The 14,587-nt window shown below is 46.1% G+C and overlaps 1 protein-coding gene across 1 annotated transcript in view; it reads right to left on the bottom strand.

Moving 5' to 3' along the window:
* IL16 (interleukin 16) overlaps positions 1-14,587 on the bottom strand; it is a 46,795-nt gene that overhangs the window by 6,959 nt on the left and 25,249 nt on the right. The window contains exons 14-16 of the mRNA XM_080980618.1: positions 11,487-11,625; positions 2,910-3,996; positions 1,436-1,622 (exon numbers count right to left, since the gene is read on the bottom strand). Of these exons, the coding sequence (XP_080836744.1) occupies positions 1,436-1,622; positions 2,910-3,996; positions 11,487-11,625 (1,413 nt within the window). The remainder of the gene's footprint in view (positions 1-1,435; positions 1,623-2,909; positions 3,997-11,486; positions 11,626-14,587) is intronic.

Raw genomic sequence — 14,587 nt, 5'->3', positions numbered from 1 at the left:
GGTTGGTTGGTTAGTTTGTTTGTTTTTTGGTATTTGATCAGCATTGCAACTTGTGCGTCAGTCCAAAAGGTGACAGACTCTATCAGCTTAGAGCTGCAAATTTAAGCAAATAAGAGACGTGCTTTCGTAAAATACTTTGTTGTTGTTGTTGTTAAGTCATATAGATTATTTTGCTTTTCTGTGTCATTATTATTATTTATTTGCCTGAACAGCTGAAAGTGGCCCTCTGGTTCTCCAAGAGGGCCTGCTCTTTATGCCTTCAGAGGGCGGGAGTTGGTGGAAATAGGCACACTCATGCATTTTAAGCTGTTGGAAATAAAATGGCTAGGTTATGCTCAGGTAAGGAGCAAACAGAAGTACTGGTGCTGTGTTAGAGACCAAGGATGATTCAATTAGGGTGACTAGGGCCCTTCTGTGCCACCCACAGCCTGCCCCCACCTGCCTTTTCACTCCCAAGCAGTTCAGGGAGTGGCATTGTCCATCAGCTTGAAGTCAACGAGGAGAAGGATGAGGACAAAACTAGATCACACTGGCCCCTCCTGTCATTGGCTGTGGCTGCACCTGTTGGGCTCCCTACCTTCCAATGGTCACCAGCCCCCGCTGCCAAAACGTCACCCCACACGTGACAACCGTCCACCGTTTTAAAGTACTCTAACAACCTTCCACACCAGTGGTGGCTTGCAAGGCATATAATAGGTCGCTTCTATGTATCAATGGGATGCGGATGGCGCTGTGGGTTAAACCACAGAGCCTAGGAGTTGCCGATCAGAAGGTCGGTGGTTCGAATCCCCGCGACGGGGGGAGCTCCCGTTGCTCGGTTCCTGCTCCTGCCAAACTAGCAGTTTGAAAGCACATCAAAGTGCAAGTAGATAAATAGGTACCGCTCCTGCAGGAAGGTAAATGGCGTTTCCATGCGCTGCTCTGGTTCACCAAAAGCGGCTTAGCCATGCTGGCCACATGACCCAGAAGCTGTACGCTGGCTCCCTTGGCCAATAAAGCGAGATGAGCGCCGCAACCCTAGGGTCGGCCACGACTGGACCTAATGGTCAGGGGTCCCTTTACCCTTATGTATCAATACTTAGATGCTCCAATACTTTGGCCACCTCATGAGAAGAGAAGACTCCCTGGAAAAGACCCTGATGTTGGGAAAGATTGAGGACAAAAGGAGAAGGGGACGGCAGTGGATGAGATGGTTGGACAGTGTTCTCAAAGATACCAACATGAGTTTGACCAAACTGTGGGAGGCAGTGGAAGACAGGAGTGCCTGGCGTGCTCTGGTCCATGGGGTCACGAAGAGTCGGACACGACTAAACAACATGTATCAAATGCTCCACAGTAAAAGGAAAATCCAGCCCTGGTCCTAACCCAACAGTTGAAAACCACTGAACATGGATGGGGTTGGGGAAACTGGAAGTGTCCATAGCAAGAGACTTACCTTTAATGTTGCCTCGTCTAAGGACTTCACCTCCTCCATGAGTTTCTCCAGTTCTTCAGGGGTGAGCAGCGATATGACGGCCTGTCCTGAGGAGGCGCCTAAAGGTTGAGGAGAAGAGCGCTCCCTCATGTTTCCCTCCTTTTCGCTGCCTGACCTACTTGCACTGTAGTCTCTCAGCTCGGAGAGGCTGTCCGATTGTAGAATAGGAAACAAGAAACACCAAATTATCATAGTAAACTTTCCCTGTGACCCATCACACACCAGAGGCTGTTGTGTCTACTGCAGTGGGTTTATTATGAATGTGCTTTTCATTCCCAGAATGACTTCGATGTCCAAATTCCTTTAGCAAATACGTACTTTTTACATTTATCAAAGTAAGCACAAAGGACCTGATCCAAATTGGAACTTGGGGTGGGGTGGTGGGAAGGCTTTACCCCTCCATCGTCCCCCTCCTGCCTGATCCAAATTAAGTCCCCTTCACCTGTTCTTTGCATTGGGAGAGATTTTCTCTCATAGGTCCATGTGGCACTTTTCTACCAACGCAAGCTGCAGATGTGGCAGGGGTGTGTGGTTCTGATCTGCATTGGGGGTCTTGTGCCTGTTATTTACTATTTTAAAAATCCATTCTCACACTTGTTCAACGATTCTTCCCCCAAAGAATCCTGGGAATTGTAGTTTGTTAAGGGCTACAATTCACATAGCGGTTTAACAATCAGTCTGTCTTCCCAGGGCATTCTGGGAACTGTAGTTCTGGGAAGGAGACAGGAATCTTCTAACAATGCTCAGGACCCATAACAAACTACACTTCCCAGGATTCCTTGAAGGAAACCATGACTGTTTAAGGTAGTACGGTACTCCTTTAAATATATAGTGCCGATGAGGCCTTAGAGCTATTCATTTAAATGGATCTACTCTGAATAGGGCTAACATTGGATGCAAAATGACAAAATCCCCAAAGAGATGTGGCAATGAAGTGTGGGCCACTCCTCTCCCCCTTCTGAACCTGAAAATATTCAGTTTTTCCCAAACTTGGGTCTCCAGCTGTTTTTTTGACTACAGTTGCCATCATTCTTGACCACTGGTCTTGCTAGCTAGGGATGATGGGAGTTGGAGTCCAAAAACAGCTGGAGACCCAAGTTTGGGAAACGTTATGAATGAAACTCAGAGTAAACACTGATTAAAATGTGATAGGGAGATCAAGCCAGGATATGGGACCCAGAGGTGGCTTGTGGGGCCCATCTCTGGCCTAAACTGTAAAGTACCTGTAAAGTACCTGTAACTCTCCATATGTTGTCGGAGGGTTCCCTCATCCCTGCCCATTGGCCATGCTGGCTGGGACTGGTGGAAGATGAGAGTCTACCATACATCTGAAGGGCCCTAAATCCCCAATCCCGGTAGAGCAACTGATGGCACACAGGAAATTGCTCACTGATCAGAAACACACATTTAAAAATACCAAGTAGGAAGGTCTTACTTAAGAGAAAAGCTGGTATCCGAAGAATGAGCTTCATGCGTCTGCACGAGAGTTGTCCCATTTTCTTCTGTTTGGGGGGTTGGTGACCCATTGTGTGGCCTCCGTGGGTTTTTCCCAGAACACAGCGGGGACTGAGGAAGGGAATGCAACGATTTCATTAGCGCTGATGAGAAGTGGTTGCTGATGGAATAGATCTTGCTGCATTTCTCCCCGTCCATTTTCTGCATCTCGCAAGATTGGGCTGCGCTAAGTGGGAAACTCCGGGCTCTTTTGCTGGGTGCTTTGGCGACTTGTGAGATGGGCTCCATGCCTTGTGATGGTGTTGATGTCAAGGAAGATTCAGTGGGGATACTGCTACATGCTTTTGGACTCGGGGCACAGTCTCCTCTTGAACAAGACAACGAATCTAGGCCAGTAGCATCCGGATATGGCTGAAAGTGGCTGTGTTCAGGACCTTGAAAGTCAACACTCTCACTGGGAATTTGTTTAGGATGAACTGCGGCCGAGTTTGGCTCCCTCCTACTGGAAGATCTTTCGCTCTGCATTGATAGAAGTTTTCTGTTTCCTCTTTCTGGAGACTGAGGGGTGCCCAGACTTTCAAATGAGCTTATTCTTTGCTTTATTGACGAGCCTCTAGGCGAGGCCCGGATTATCTTCGAAGTAGAACCCACTTCGTTGTCAGAGACACTCTGGTGCTCAGCGGTGCTTCTGACGGCTGCTGCCTCTGAATTTCCTTTCTTCAACCCTTTCAGGCTCTGACGAAACCAGGCTGGCTTAGGGGCTACTGGCGGCCCTTTCTTAGCAAAGTCGCCTTCATCTGATGACCTGGGTGCCTTTGAGTCGCCCTCTTCCGTGTCTGACCTCTGCAGGGCTGCTTCTGAGCAGCTAGAGGTTTGGTTCCCTTCATTTGGATCAATGGTCGGGTGCAAGTTTAAGGGGCAGCTGCCTTCTGACATGCTGGGGTTAAACAAGCTTTTGATGCAGTCCGAAATTCGAACCCAAGGGTCTTCAGTTGTAGCCTCAAGGCTATAATCTACCCGTGCCTGCCTTCTGAGCACAGGCCGTTGAGCTGGTGAAAGAGTCTTCCCTGTATCGGGGAAAAAATGTGATTTAACAGGAACATCATACATTCCTGTAAATGTACCATAATGGTTAACAGTGAAGAAGGGATGTTCATTTCATTCCAAGATTTCGCACAGATAGGAATCAACAAGTCAATTTTATTGTCTTTAAGTTTCTCATTGTTCTAGTCTCAAGCTTAGTTCTCATTTCCACATCACTTTGCAATTTCTTTTTTTAAAGTCCTTCTGAAAATTCATTAGAGTTTTAGTGTGAATTTCTCCTAATGCACACATTTCTGTATGCAATTTTGCCCCATGTGCGCATTTTTGCCAAGCACTTTCCCCGAATGTGATGCTTTTCTGTCTGTTACTTTCATTAATCTGTGCGTTTTTATGCAAACGTTGCCCCCCCAGAATATGCACTTTTGCACACATTACCTGGCTGAAGAACTGCATTGCAAAACTGGGAGAAGTACGAATTTAAAATGATGGCTGCGTTTCAGTTTTGTTTCGGAAAATGTGAAATAGATAGGTTTGCCTTTAAACACAAACTGAATCAAATTCCCCTGTCCCACTGCTGCATAAACCTGTGGCCATGATCACATAAGATTTCTACGCTTTTAAAATAATAATAATAAAAAAATATTGACTTAAGAAAATTATACAGATGGCAAAACGAAGTCCCAGTTAACATTGCCTTCTACCGATAAGAAATAATAATAACTATTACAATAATGAAAATACTAAAAATACATTTACTTCCCCTTTTGAACTTCTATTCTGGTTACACAATATTACTATTCTATAAGAATCTATTATATCCTTTGCTGTCCCATATATTATTTTATTTCCCAAATTCAACCTAACCCTCCCCTCTTCCCCACTGCTTCCCTTCACCTGTGTGAGATCTTCCCATCATAATATTTTTTTCTAGTTGCTTTAACAAAATAGAATAACATGAAAACTGATAAATTATAATTACTTATTTTGTCCTTACACGCTTAACAATTGCCTATTAAGAGTTCTGCTTTAACACCATATTTCTTCATGTATAATAATAATAATAATAATAAATTTTATTTATATCCCGCCCTCCCCAGCCGAAGCCGGGCTCAGGGCGGCTAACAACAATGAAATAATCAAAAAATCAAATAATCACACAATCTAAAAATATTTCATTATAAAAATTAATTAAATCAAATTGATGGCAACCAATTAAGCAAAGTTCTGTGCAGGTTGCCAGAGGAGGGAGTCAGGCTGCGCCCTGATCAAAGGCCTGGCGGAACAACTCTGTCTTGCAGGCCCTGCGGAAAGATGTCAAGTCCCGCAGGGCCCTAGTCTCTTGTGACAGAGCATTCCACCAGATTGGAGCCGCAGCCGAGAAGGCCCTGGCTCTAGTTGAGGCCAGCCTAACCTCTCTGAGGCCTGGGACCTTGAGGATGTTATTATTTGCAGACCGTAGGTTTCTCTGTGGGGCATACCAGGAGAGGCGGTCCCGTAGGTACGAGGGTCCTAGGCCGTATAGGGCTTTAAAGGTTAAAACCAGCACCTTAAACCTGATCCTGTACTCCACCGGGAGCCAGTGCAGCTGGTATAGTACCGGATGAATGTGATCTCGCAGCGAAGACCCCATAAGGAGTCTCGCCGCGGCATTCTGCACCCGCTGGAGTTTCTGGGTCAGTCTCAAGGGCAGCCCCACGTAGAGCGAGTTACAATAATTCAGTCTGGAGGTGACCGTCGCATGGATCACAGTGGCTAGGTCAGGGCGAGAGAGATAAGGGGCCAACTGCTTAGCTTGGCGGAGATGAAAAAATGCCGCCTTTGTTATGGCTGTAATCTGCGCCTCCATAGAAAGGGAGGTATCGAAGATTACACCCAAACTCTTAACGGACGGTGCTGGCACTAATTGCACCCCCGCAAGAGATGGGAGTTGCCCCCTCAATCCCATATCGTCCCGCCCCAGCCAGAGGACCTCTGTCTTCGAAGGATTTAACTTCAACCGGCTCCCACGTAACCATCCAGCCACAGCTTCCAGACATCTGGTCAGTGTGTCTGGGGCCGAGTCAGGATGGCCATCCATCAACAGATAGAGTTGGGTGTCATCAGCATACTGATGGCAACCCAGCCCAAAACTCCGGACAAGCTGGGCGAGGGGGCGCATAAAGATGTTAAAAAGCATCGGGGAGAGAATCGCACCCTGAGGCACTCCACACACCAAGGAGTGGCGCGATGACAATTCCCCCCCAAGCGCCACCCTCTGTCCCCGACCAGAGAGAAACGAGCGCAGCCATTGAAGGACTGTGCCCTGGATCCCCACGTCGGCAAGGCGGTGGTCCAGGAGTTCGTGATCGACCATGTCAAAGGCTGCTGACAGATCTAGAAGAATCAGCAGCCCCGACCCACCTCGATCCAGCTGCCTGCGGAGATCATCTGTTAGGGCGACCAGAGCCGTCTCGGTCCCATGACCAGCGCGGAAGCCGGACTGGAATGGATCCAAAGCAGATGTTTCATCCAGAAACCTACCAAGCTGTTCAGCAACCACTCTCTCAATCACCTTACCCAGGAATGGAAGATTCGAGACCGGGCGGTAATTGGATAGATCTGAGGGATCTAATGATGTTTTCTTTAAGAGCGGACGCACCACTGCCTCCTTCAGTTCCCCTGGGAATATCCCGGTGCCAAGGGACAAGTTGATAATATCCCCCAGGGGGGCCCGCACCTCGTCTGGACACGCTCTAATCAGCCATGACGGGCACGGGTCAAGAGGACAGGTGGTGGGCTTTCCAGCTTGGAGGAATCTGTCCACATTGGCTGGAGATATCCGGTCAAAGTGGTCCCATACTGGACCCGAGGACAGTCGAGGGGCCTCCAGTTCCTTTATTGTATCCAAATTGGCAGGGAGGTCATGGCGGAGCAACAGGACCTTTTCCGCAAAAAAGCTCGCAAATGCCTCACAGCTGTGCGTCAGATTGTTATTTAAATTTGGCTGTCCTTCAAGGGACGTTAAAGACCGAATTATACTAAATAATTGCGCCGGGCGAGAGCTAGCGGATGCAATGGAGGCCGAGAAGTAAGACTTCTTAGCGGCCTTCACTGCCATCTCATAGGTTTTCATAAAAACCCTATAAGATGTTCTTGAGGCTCCGTCACGGGCACCCCGCCATACTCGCTCTAGCCGTCTGAGGTCCCGCTTCATTTTCCGAAGCTCCTCGGTAAACCAGGGAGCCCGGTTTCTGCGGGGTCGCAGAGGGCGCTTAGGTGCGATCTCATCGATGGCTGCCAGGAGCTGGGTATTCCAGCCCTCAACAAGCTCAGTCAATGAGTCGCCAGGGGGAGCAAGGTCCCGCAAGGCTTGACGGAATCTATCAGGGTCCATCAGCCTCTGCGGGCGAGCCCAAATCGGCTCGCCACCTAAGCAGGGTGGGGGTGGAAAGTCAATCCTGGCTTTCAGAGCGTAGTGATCAGACCATGGCACCTTCATCGAAGGAGACATGATCACATCTATACCGGCGCCAAAGATCAAATCCAGCGTGTGGCCTGCTTGATGTGTGGGGCCCGAAACAAACTGGGAGAGCCCTAGTGTCGCCATGGAAGACACCAGGTCCAGAGCCTGTGAGGAGGGAGTGGCATCAGCGTGGAAGTTGAAGTCTCCCAATACCAATAGGTTAGGGAACTCCAAGGCCCAGCCGGCCACTGCCTCCAGCAGGCCTGACAGGGTGGCTGATGGTGCGCTAGGTGGCCGGTACACCAGCCAGACAGCCAAGCTCTCCTCGGAGCCCCACACTAGGCCAACACATTCAATGCCGGGGATCGATGGCGAAGGTAGAGCCCTGAAAGAACAATCTTCCCGGATTAATACTGCCACCCCTCCCCCCCGGCCCACAGTCCGTGACTGGTGGAGGACGGAGAAACCCGGGGGCGCCATCTCTCGTAAGGTAACAGTTACCCCTTCGCGCACCCAGGTCTCCGTCACACAAGCCAGGTCGACCCCCTGCGAGGTAAAGAAATCTCGCAGGGTAGCGGTTTTGTTGCCTATAGACCTGGCATTGCACAGCACCAGTGAAGGAGGTGAGTACTCCTTGCTCACCCTACCCTCGTCTCTCGGGATGGGGCGCAGATTGGAAGGGGTACGAGCATATCCGTATCTCGATCCCCTTCGCCTATAACATCTGCCCCCTATTCCCTATTCCCTATGCATTCCCATTCTGTATAGAATTTTTGATTGGAGAAGCCCCTGACTGATGCCATCATTTTGGCATCTTGTCAAACTCACAAATCTTAACTTGCCATTTGTGGTACTTTTTCTGTTTTCCAATATTTTGCCATAAGTATTCTTGAGGCTGCGGTTATATACAAAAATATATTCCTTTTGTCCTTGGGTATGTCGTTTGTTAAAAACTCAATAAGTATGACTCTGGGTTTTTTTTTGAAATAGAGCTCCTGAGGATCTTTTTGATCTCCTCATGCATCTCGTTCCAAAATTGTCTTACCACTGTACACCCCCATCACATATGGTATAATGTCCCTACCTCTTTCTTGCACTTCCAGCAGAGATTTGAATGCTTTTTATAAATTTTTGCTGATTTTACTGGGGTGAGATACCATCGATAACACATTTTCATTATATTTTATTTTACTAGACAGCAAGCTGTAAAATCTCTATCTGTTTTCCACAACCTTTCCTATCTATTCAGCTAGATTGTCTGGCCTATGTCTTGCGACCATTTAATGACCGTTTCTTTTATAATCTCATCTTTCATTTCCCATTCAAGAAGTAAATTATACATTCTAGAGATGATTTTCTTGCTTTTTTTACTCTTTTTAAATTTGAGTCAATATGATTGCAGAGTTGAAAGAGATTGTTTGTTTATACACCACCCCATCTACTAACCCAAGTTGCAAACACAGTAAAACAGATAATGATGCAAGCAGGGCAAAAAAATGTATATATTTCTTCCCCTGGTTCCCCAATGTTTCAACAAAAGCTCCATTCTGCAGCCGAGTTTCCTGGCCTAGAGCTGAATTCTGAAGCAGCTAAATGTTTTCCCCATGCAAGCCATGACTTCCTCATAGAGCGGCTGCCGCTGATGTCTCCCATAGCCCCTGTCTCTGGTGACAGATGCAGGAGGTGCTGGAGGAACAACGATGTTGCAAGCCTCTCTTCTGGTTCTCAGACCTAAATGTGTTAGCCTGAAATTTTCGCCCATTGCATTTTCCAGAGAGAAGAGCAAGAATCAAAGGATCTCAGTCCGATTCTATCTGAGCGACCCTTGAAATTGCATCACAATTTATTATTATTATTATTATTATTATTATTATTATTATTATTATTACAAAATCGCTTCACAAAATCACAAGGCCACCACAAGGGGGCGGTGAGGTGAGCTCTCCCTCAGACCTGCTTCTTCCGTGGGACAGGCAGATTTCAGTTTACAACAGGGTAAGTTTTCTGAAGCTGTGTCTGAGCTACTGTCCTCCCTCCAGTCTAATGCAACAGGAAATGAACGAAAGTGCCATGCCTGAACGCTGCATATATTTTCATTTGGGGGCCATTTCATTTTACTGAATGAGCAATGCCCTCTAGCATCTAAGTTAAGGCTACTTCATTTGAATAAATATTCATTATAATATCAACTCAGCTGCTTATGCCTCCTCTAGGTAAAGGTAAAGGGATCCCTGACCATTAGGTCCAGTCGCGGACGACTCTGGGGTTGCGGCGCTCATCTCGCTTTATAGGCCGAGGGAGCCGGCGTACAGCTTCCGGGTCATGTGGCCAGCATGACTAAGCCACTTCTGGCGAACCAGAGCAGCGCACGGAAACGCCGTTTACCTTGCTGTCAGAGTGGTACCTATTTACCTACTTGCACTGGTGTGCTTTCAAACTGCTAGGTTGGCAGGAGCAGGGACCGAGCAACGGGAGCTCACCCCGTCGCGGGGATTCGAACCGCCGACCTTCTGATCGGCAAGCCCTAGGCTCTGTGGTTTAGACCACAGCAACACCTGTGTTTCTCCTCTAAGTTTTATTTATTTTTTAAAGAAACATAATACAGCTCTAGTATCTTTGGGGGATAGAGAGAGTGGTCTAGATTTTTCTAATTGCATTTAGATTTTTCTGTGCCACTTCTACTCCAGCAGCCCTCTAAGGACCTCAGAACAGTGAGCATGAGAACAATGTAGTGAGCTAGGATAAAGAGAGAACATTATGGTTCATATATCCTGGTATGCCAGAGTATGGCTTACCATGGCTGCACAGATGTCTTGGCTCCCATTTTGCTCCTCCCTGGGTGTTTTGGGTTAAGGCAGGATGAGAAATAAACCAAGATTTATGCCTTTATACACCACTTCTTAGTAAATGTTTATGAAGCAGAGTAGAAAATAAATATCAAAATAGCAGCAGGTATATTAAAAATTATGTATGCGGAACAATCTCCGAAACAGATCTTAAAAGTGCCATATCACAAAAGTCTGCACAAAACACGTCGTAAAATAAATGAGCCGTCCATTCCTCAAGATCATGTTCCACACCAAAAGTTAGCTGTGATTAAGGCTGCATTCCTAACAGTGCCAGATTTATGTATTAAGCTAAACAAGCTATAGCTTAGGGCCCCACTCTCTTGGGGACCCCAAAAAATTTAAAGGGAAAAGAAACTGGAAGTACATTTCCAAAATATAAGATAAAAAAACATAAAATAAAACCTACATACTGCAACAGTGTTTTGTGTTGTGTAGGCTCCTATGCTGTAAGTAATGAGCCCCATCTGCTTCCTAAAATATCACTGGTTTGCTCATTTCTATATATAGGGTGCCTGCATTCTGCATGGACTGGTTGCACGGCAACATGTGCAAATGGCTTTAGATACCTATTAGGTCCATAAATTACCATATAGCATATATTCAACTCAAAAAACAGCAACAATTTGTTGTTGGCAAAGGACAACTGGACATATAATGGGCCCCATTACCTTCAATAGCTTTAGGGCCTCATCAAACCTAAATCCAGCCCTGATTTCTAAGGCTTGTGACTCAGGTTACAACTTAGCTTGGAACCAGTCCCATTGAACTCAATGGGGCTTGCTTCTCAGGGGAGATGCGCAGGATTGCACAGCAAGGCTGCAGTCCTGTGCAAAGGTAAGTCCCATAAGACACAGTTCCTTCCATGCATTGGATTCTCCTGCATATCTCATCGAAAGCAATGCAGCTTTGATTCCCTACACACTTACCTGGGAGCAATCACCACTGAATATAGTGAGACTTCCTTTAGAAGTGTGACTACTTCAGAGCAGATGTGTATAGGAAGGACTGCACTGGCTAGCTCACCAAAATTCATTTGTTCCACTGGGATTTACAGGGCAATCCTATACACACCTGGTCTGCATAAGTGTGCAGTCTTGTTCATAATTTAACATTTGCATAAATTCACAATTTAACACGGAGCAGAAATTTCCTTCCAAAATAAATTCAGTTTCTTTGCTGCGGTGAGTACAAGTGATGTTTGTCATCATACAAGGAAACATACCTTTGCTGGTTTTTCTGTCTTGGGCTGAGGCTCCTACACAGGCATCTGGCTGCTCTGAAGCTCTGGGTACTAAAGAGCTCGCAAAAGCACCGTGAGTGACAACTGTCTTAGTTCTCTGCCGCAGCAGATCTTCTGCTTCCTGTGGAATAAACAGGAAGCTCAAGTGTAATGAGACCCGGTTGCACAAAAACTACATTCTCTGCACCCACAAGCTGGCCCCTGCTCTCTAGAATGGCGGCGAAACATTTACGCTGGGACTCCTAAGGAAGAATGAACCGATAATTAAGGATGCCCCCAGATTGTCAATATTTTCTGACAAGGATTCCAGTGCATTCTGGGAAATTTAGGGTTGTGCAATTAAAGTGGATTATAGCTCAGAATAGACAGATAAGTCCTTTTTTGTTTTGTTTCTCCCAGCTTCTCATTCCTTCAGTCATCAATTCTCCACATTTCTACATCAGTTTAGATTTGTTTTTAAAGTCCTCATGAAAATTTATCAGGATTTCTCTTAATATGCGCCTTTGCAAGCAATTTCCCCCAATTCAGTGCATTTTAATTTCACTAATGTACGTATTTTTATCTACACTTCTCCCAATATACACAAATTTTGTAGACATTTGGTTAGAGAACTGCACCACAAAATTCAGCTTCGAAGGACGGATGTGGTTCCTGTTTGCATATTGTGTAGGAACGTGCAAATTACATACGTGCACATTAAAATCTCAATCACACCAAATTTCTCCCCATGCCTAATTTAAACTGTTTTACTGTCCTAACACAACAAATCCACTTTTTAAAAAAATGACTTTCTGCAGTTAGGAAAGTGACAGGGATATGCATTGAAAAGTGTGGAATGAACAAATTATTGAGTGGGAAGATTTAGAAACACTCCACAAGCAAATCAAGATGAATAGAAGATGACTAATCACAGTCATATAGCAGCCCTGCAAACAAATCAAAGTGAATTACTTGATAAAGACTGAATATGACTGAACGTTTACATAAACTTTTTAGGATGAATGACCAGTGATAAGGGATGTTGCAATCCAACATCTGCAGGGCACCAGTTTGGGGAGGAAGGATCTAAAGCAGGGTTTCCCAAACTTGGGTCTCCAGCTGTTTTTGGACTACAACTCCCATCATCTATAACTAGCAGGAACAGTGATCAGGATGATGGGAATTGTAGTCCAAAAACAGCTGGAGACCCAGCAGGTTTAGGAAACCCTGATCTAAGGGGTTACCCTTCCTCAGTGACTTATAGGGTTAAATATCTGTGGGTGCTACTGGTGCATATTTGAAGGGTGGAAGACAAAAAATCATACCTACAAATTTTTACCATAATTGGCGCTTAATTTTTTTTAAATCATTCTGCAGCGTTTCATAAGTTCTTGCAAAACTTTGTACCAGTGATATATTTGTTTTGCTTGCTTTGCATATATGCTACCTGGTACTTTCCATTGTTAAGCTCATGCTATCTAAAAACTAGTTCCTTTTTCGCTGGAGCTTTGTATACTTGTGCAAATGTACCAGAAGAAGCGTGCACTCACAGTTCTCTTGGGAATCAGTCACTCAAGGGCAGTTTGATACACTGCGCTTAAATCAGCCTTTTTGTAAATCCCACATACAAATAGCCAACACCATAGACTGCATAGCACCCATGGCCCAGGCATCCACAGTTGTGAGACCAAGCTACCATCTTTGTGAATACAGATCAGGTCAGACTGAAGACATTGTGACTATATGTCACATCGTCCTTTACATAATTCACCTAGGCATAGAGTCCTTCACTCATTTCAGAATTCTCTAGGTGGTCAATCAGATTATTTAAGAATTAGATGGCTGCTGGCAATGCAGACAAGTCTGTGACCTACAGTATAGGGTAGCGTTATGCACCCTGATCCAAAACAGGTTTTAATACCAAGGAGATTTTTAAATTTTAAAAGATTTGGGGAGAGTTTGCATTGTAATTGCCATTGGCTACCAGCAATAAAAACCTGACAGTTAAATGAGTGCTTAAGTCTGTCATTTAGCTGCTTATTAACTCATCGCCAGGGATGGAGTCAGCACAAAAGAAGCAGAGGTCAGTTGTCAGTGAAGTTAACTCTTTATTCAAGGAAACAACCTACAACTCGGCAACCCTTCCCAGTAGGTCTTGCACCTACGGAGCAGTTGCCAGGGATGAAGGTCCCTGCCTTCCACCCTTTCTAAGGCCCCTCTTCTCTCGGATGTTTCCAAGCAATCTCTGAACATCTCTGACCTCTCGTAACTGTGTGAGTTCTTGGAGACCAGGGGCGGAGGAGAGCTTGTTGCAGCAGGAGAGGGAGACTCCCTGGATTCTTCAGCAGTCTCTTGACTCCCATCCTCTGCTCCAGCCTGAGAGTCTGAACTGTTCCCTTTCACTGGCTCTTCCTGCTCACTAAACCCTGTTACCCCTTCAGCATCCAGCACCTCCTCCCAATCCTCTCCCTCTGACCTCTCCTCAGTGTCCCACCACCAATCCCCTGGTTCTGAGCCTTCCTCCTCTGGGGTTTCCCTTGGGGGTTCCCTGGCTGGTGCCTTCCTCCACTTCTCTTCATCCAGCCAGTCCCTGACACTCACCCATCCATTTGCTTGCCTTTCCCCTTTCACTTTCCCCTAGTGTGGAATCTCACGTTCCATCTTCCCACTCTTAATGGGAATGCAGATATTTCACCAGATCAGGCCATTGGTCCATCTGGACCAGTATCAGTTGCTCTCCAGCATCCCAGAAAGAGTTGTGCTCAGGTCCTGCTTAATTTCTTCCCAACTGTTTACGAAGCACTCTTCCCTAATAATGCATTTGTGTGTGTGTTATTTTCACAAATACAGTGGTACCTCTGGTTGTGGATGGGATCTGTTTCGAGCTCCGGTTAGATCCCGAGGTTTCCGCAACCGGTGGTGCCTGTTCTGCGCACACATGCAGCGCAGTAAAGCACATCTGCACATGCGTGCATGGCGAAACCTGGAAGTATACCTCTGGGTTTGCCGCGCGTCTATCACGAAGGATACGTAACAAGAGGTGCAAGTAAGTAGAGGTACCACTGTATATGCATTTATCAGACCACTTAATTTAGCATGTGCAT

This window comes from Podarcis pityusensis, assembly GCF_964106645.2.
Source record: "Podarcis pityusensis genome assembly, chromosome: 14".
Classification (NCBI taxonomy): domain Eukaryota; kingdom Metazoa; phylum Chordata; class Lepidosauria; order Squamata; family Lacertidae; genus Podarcis; species Podarcis pityusensis.
Note: the sequence above shows the minus strand (reverse complement) of the source record. Positions and strands in the feature narration are given on the sequence as shown.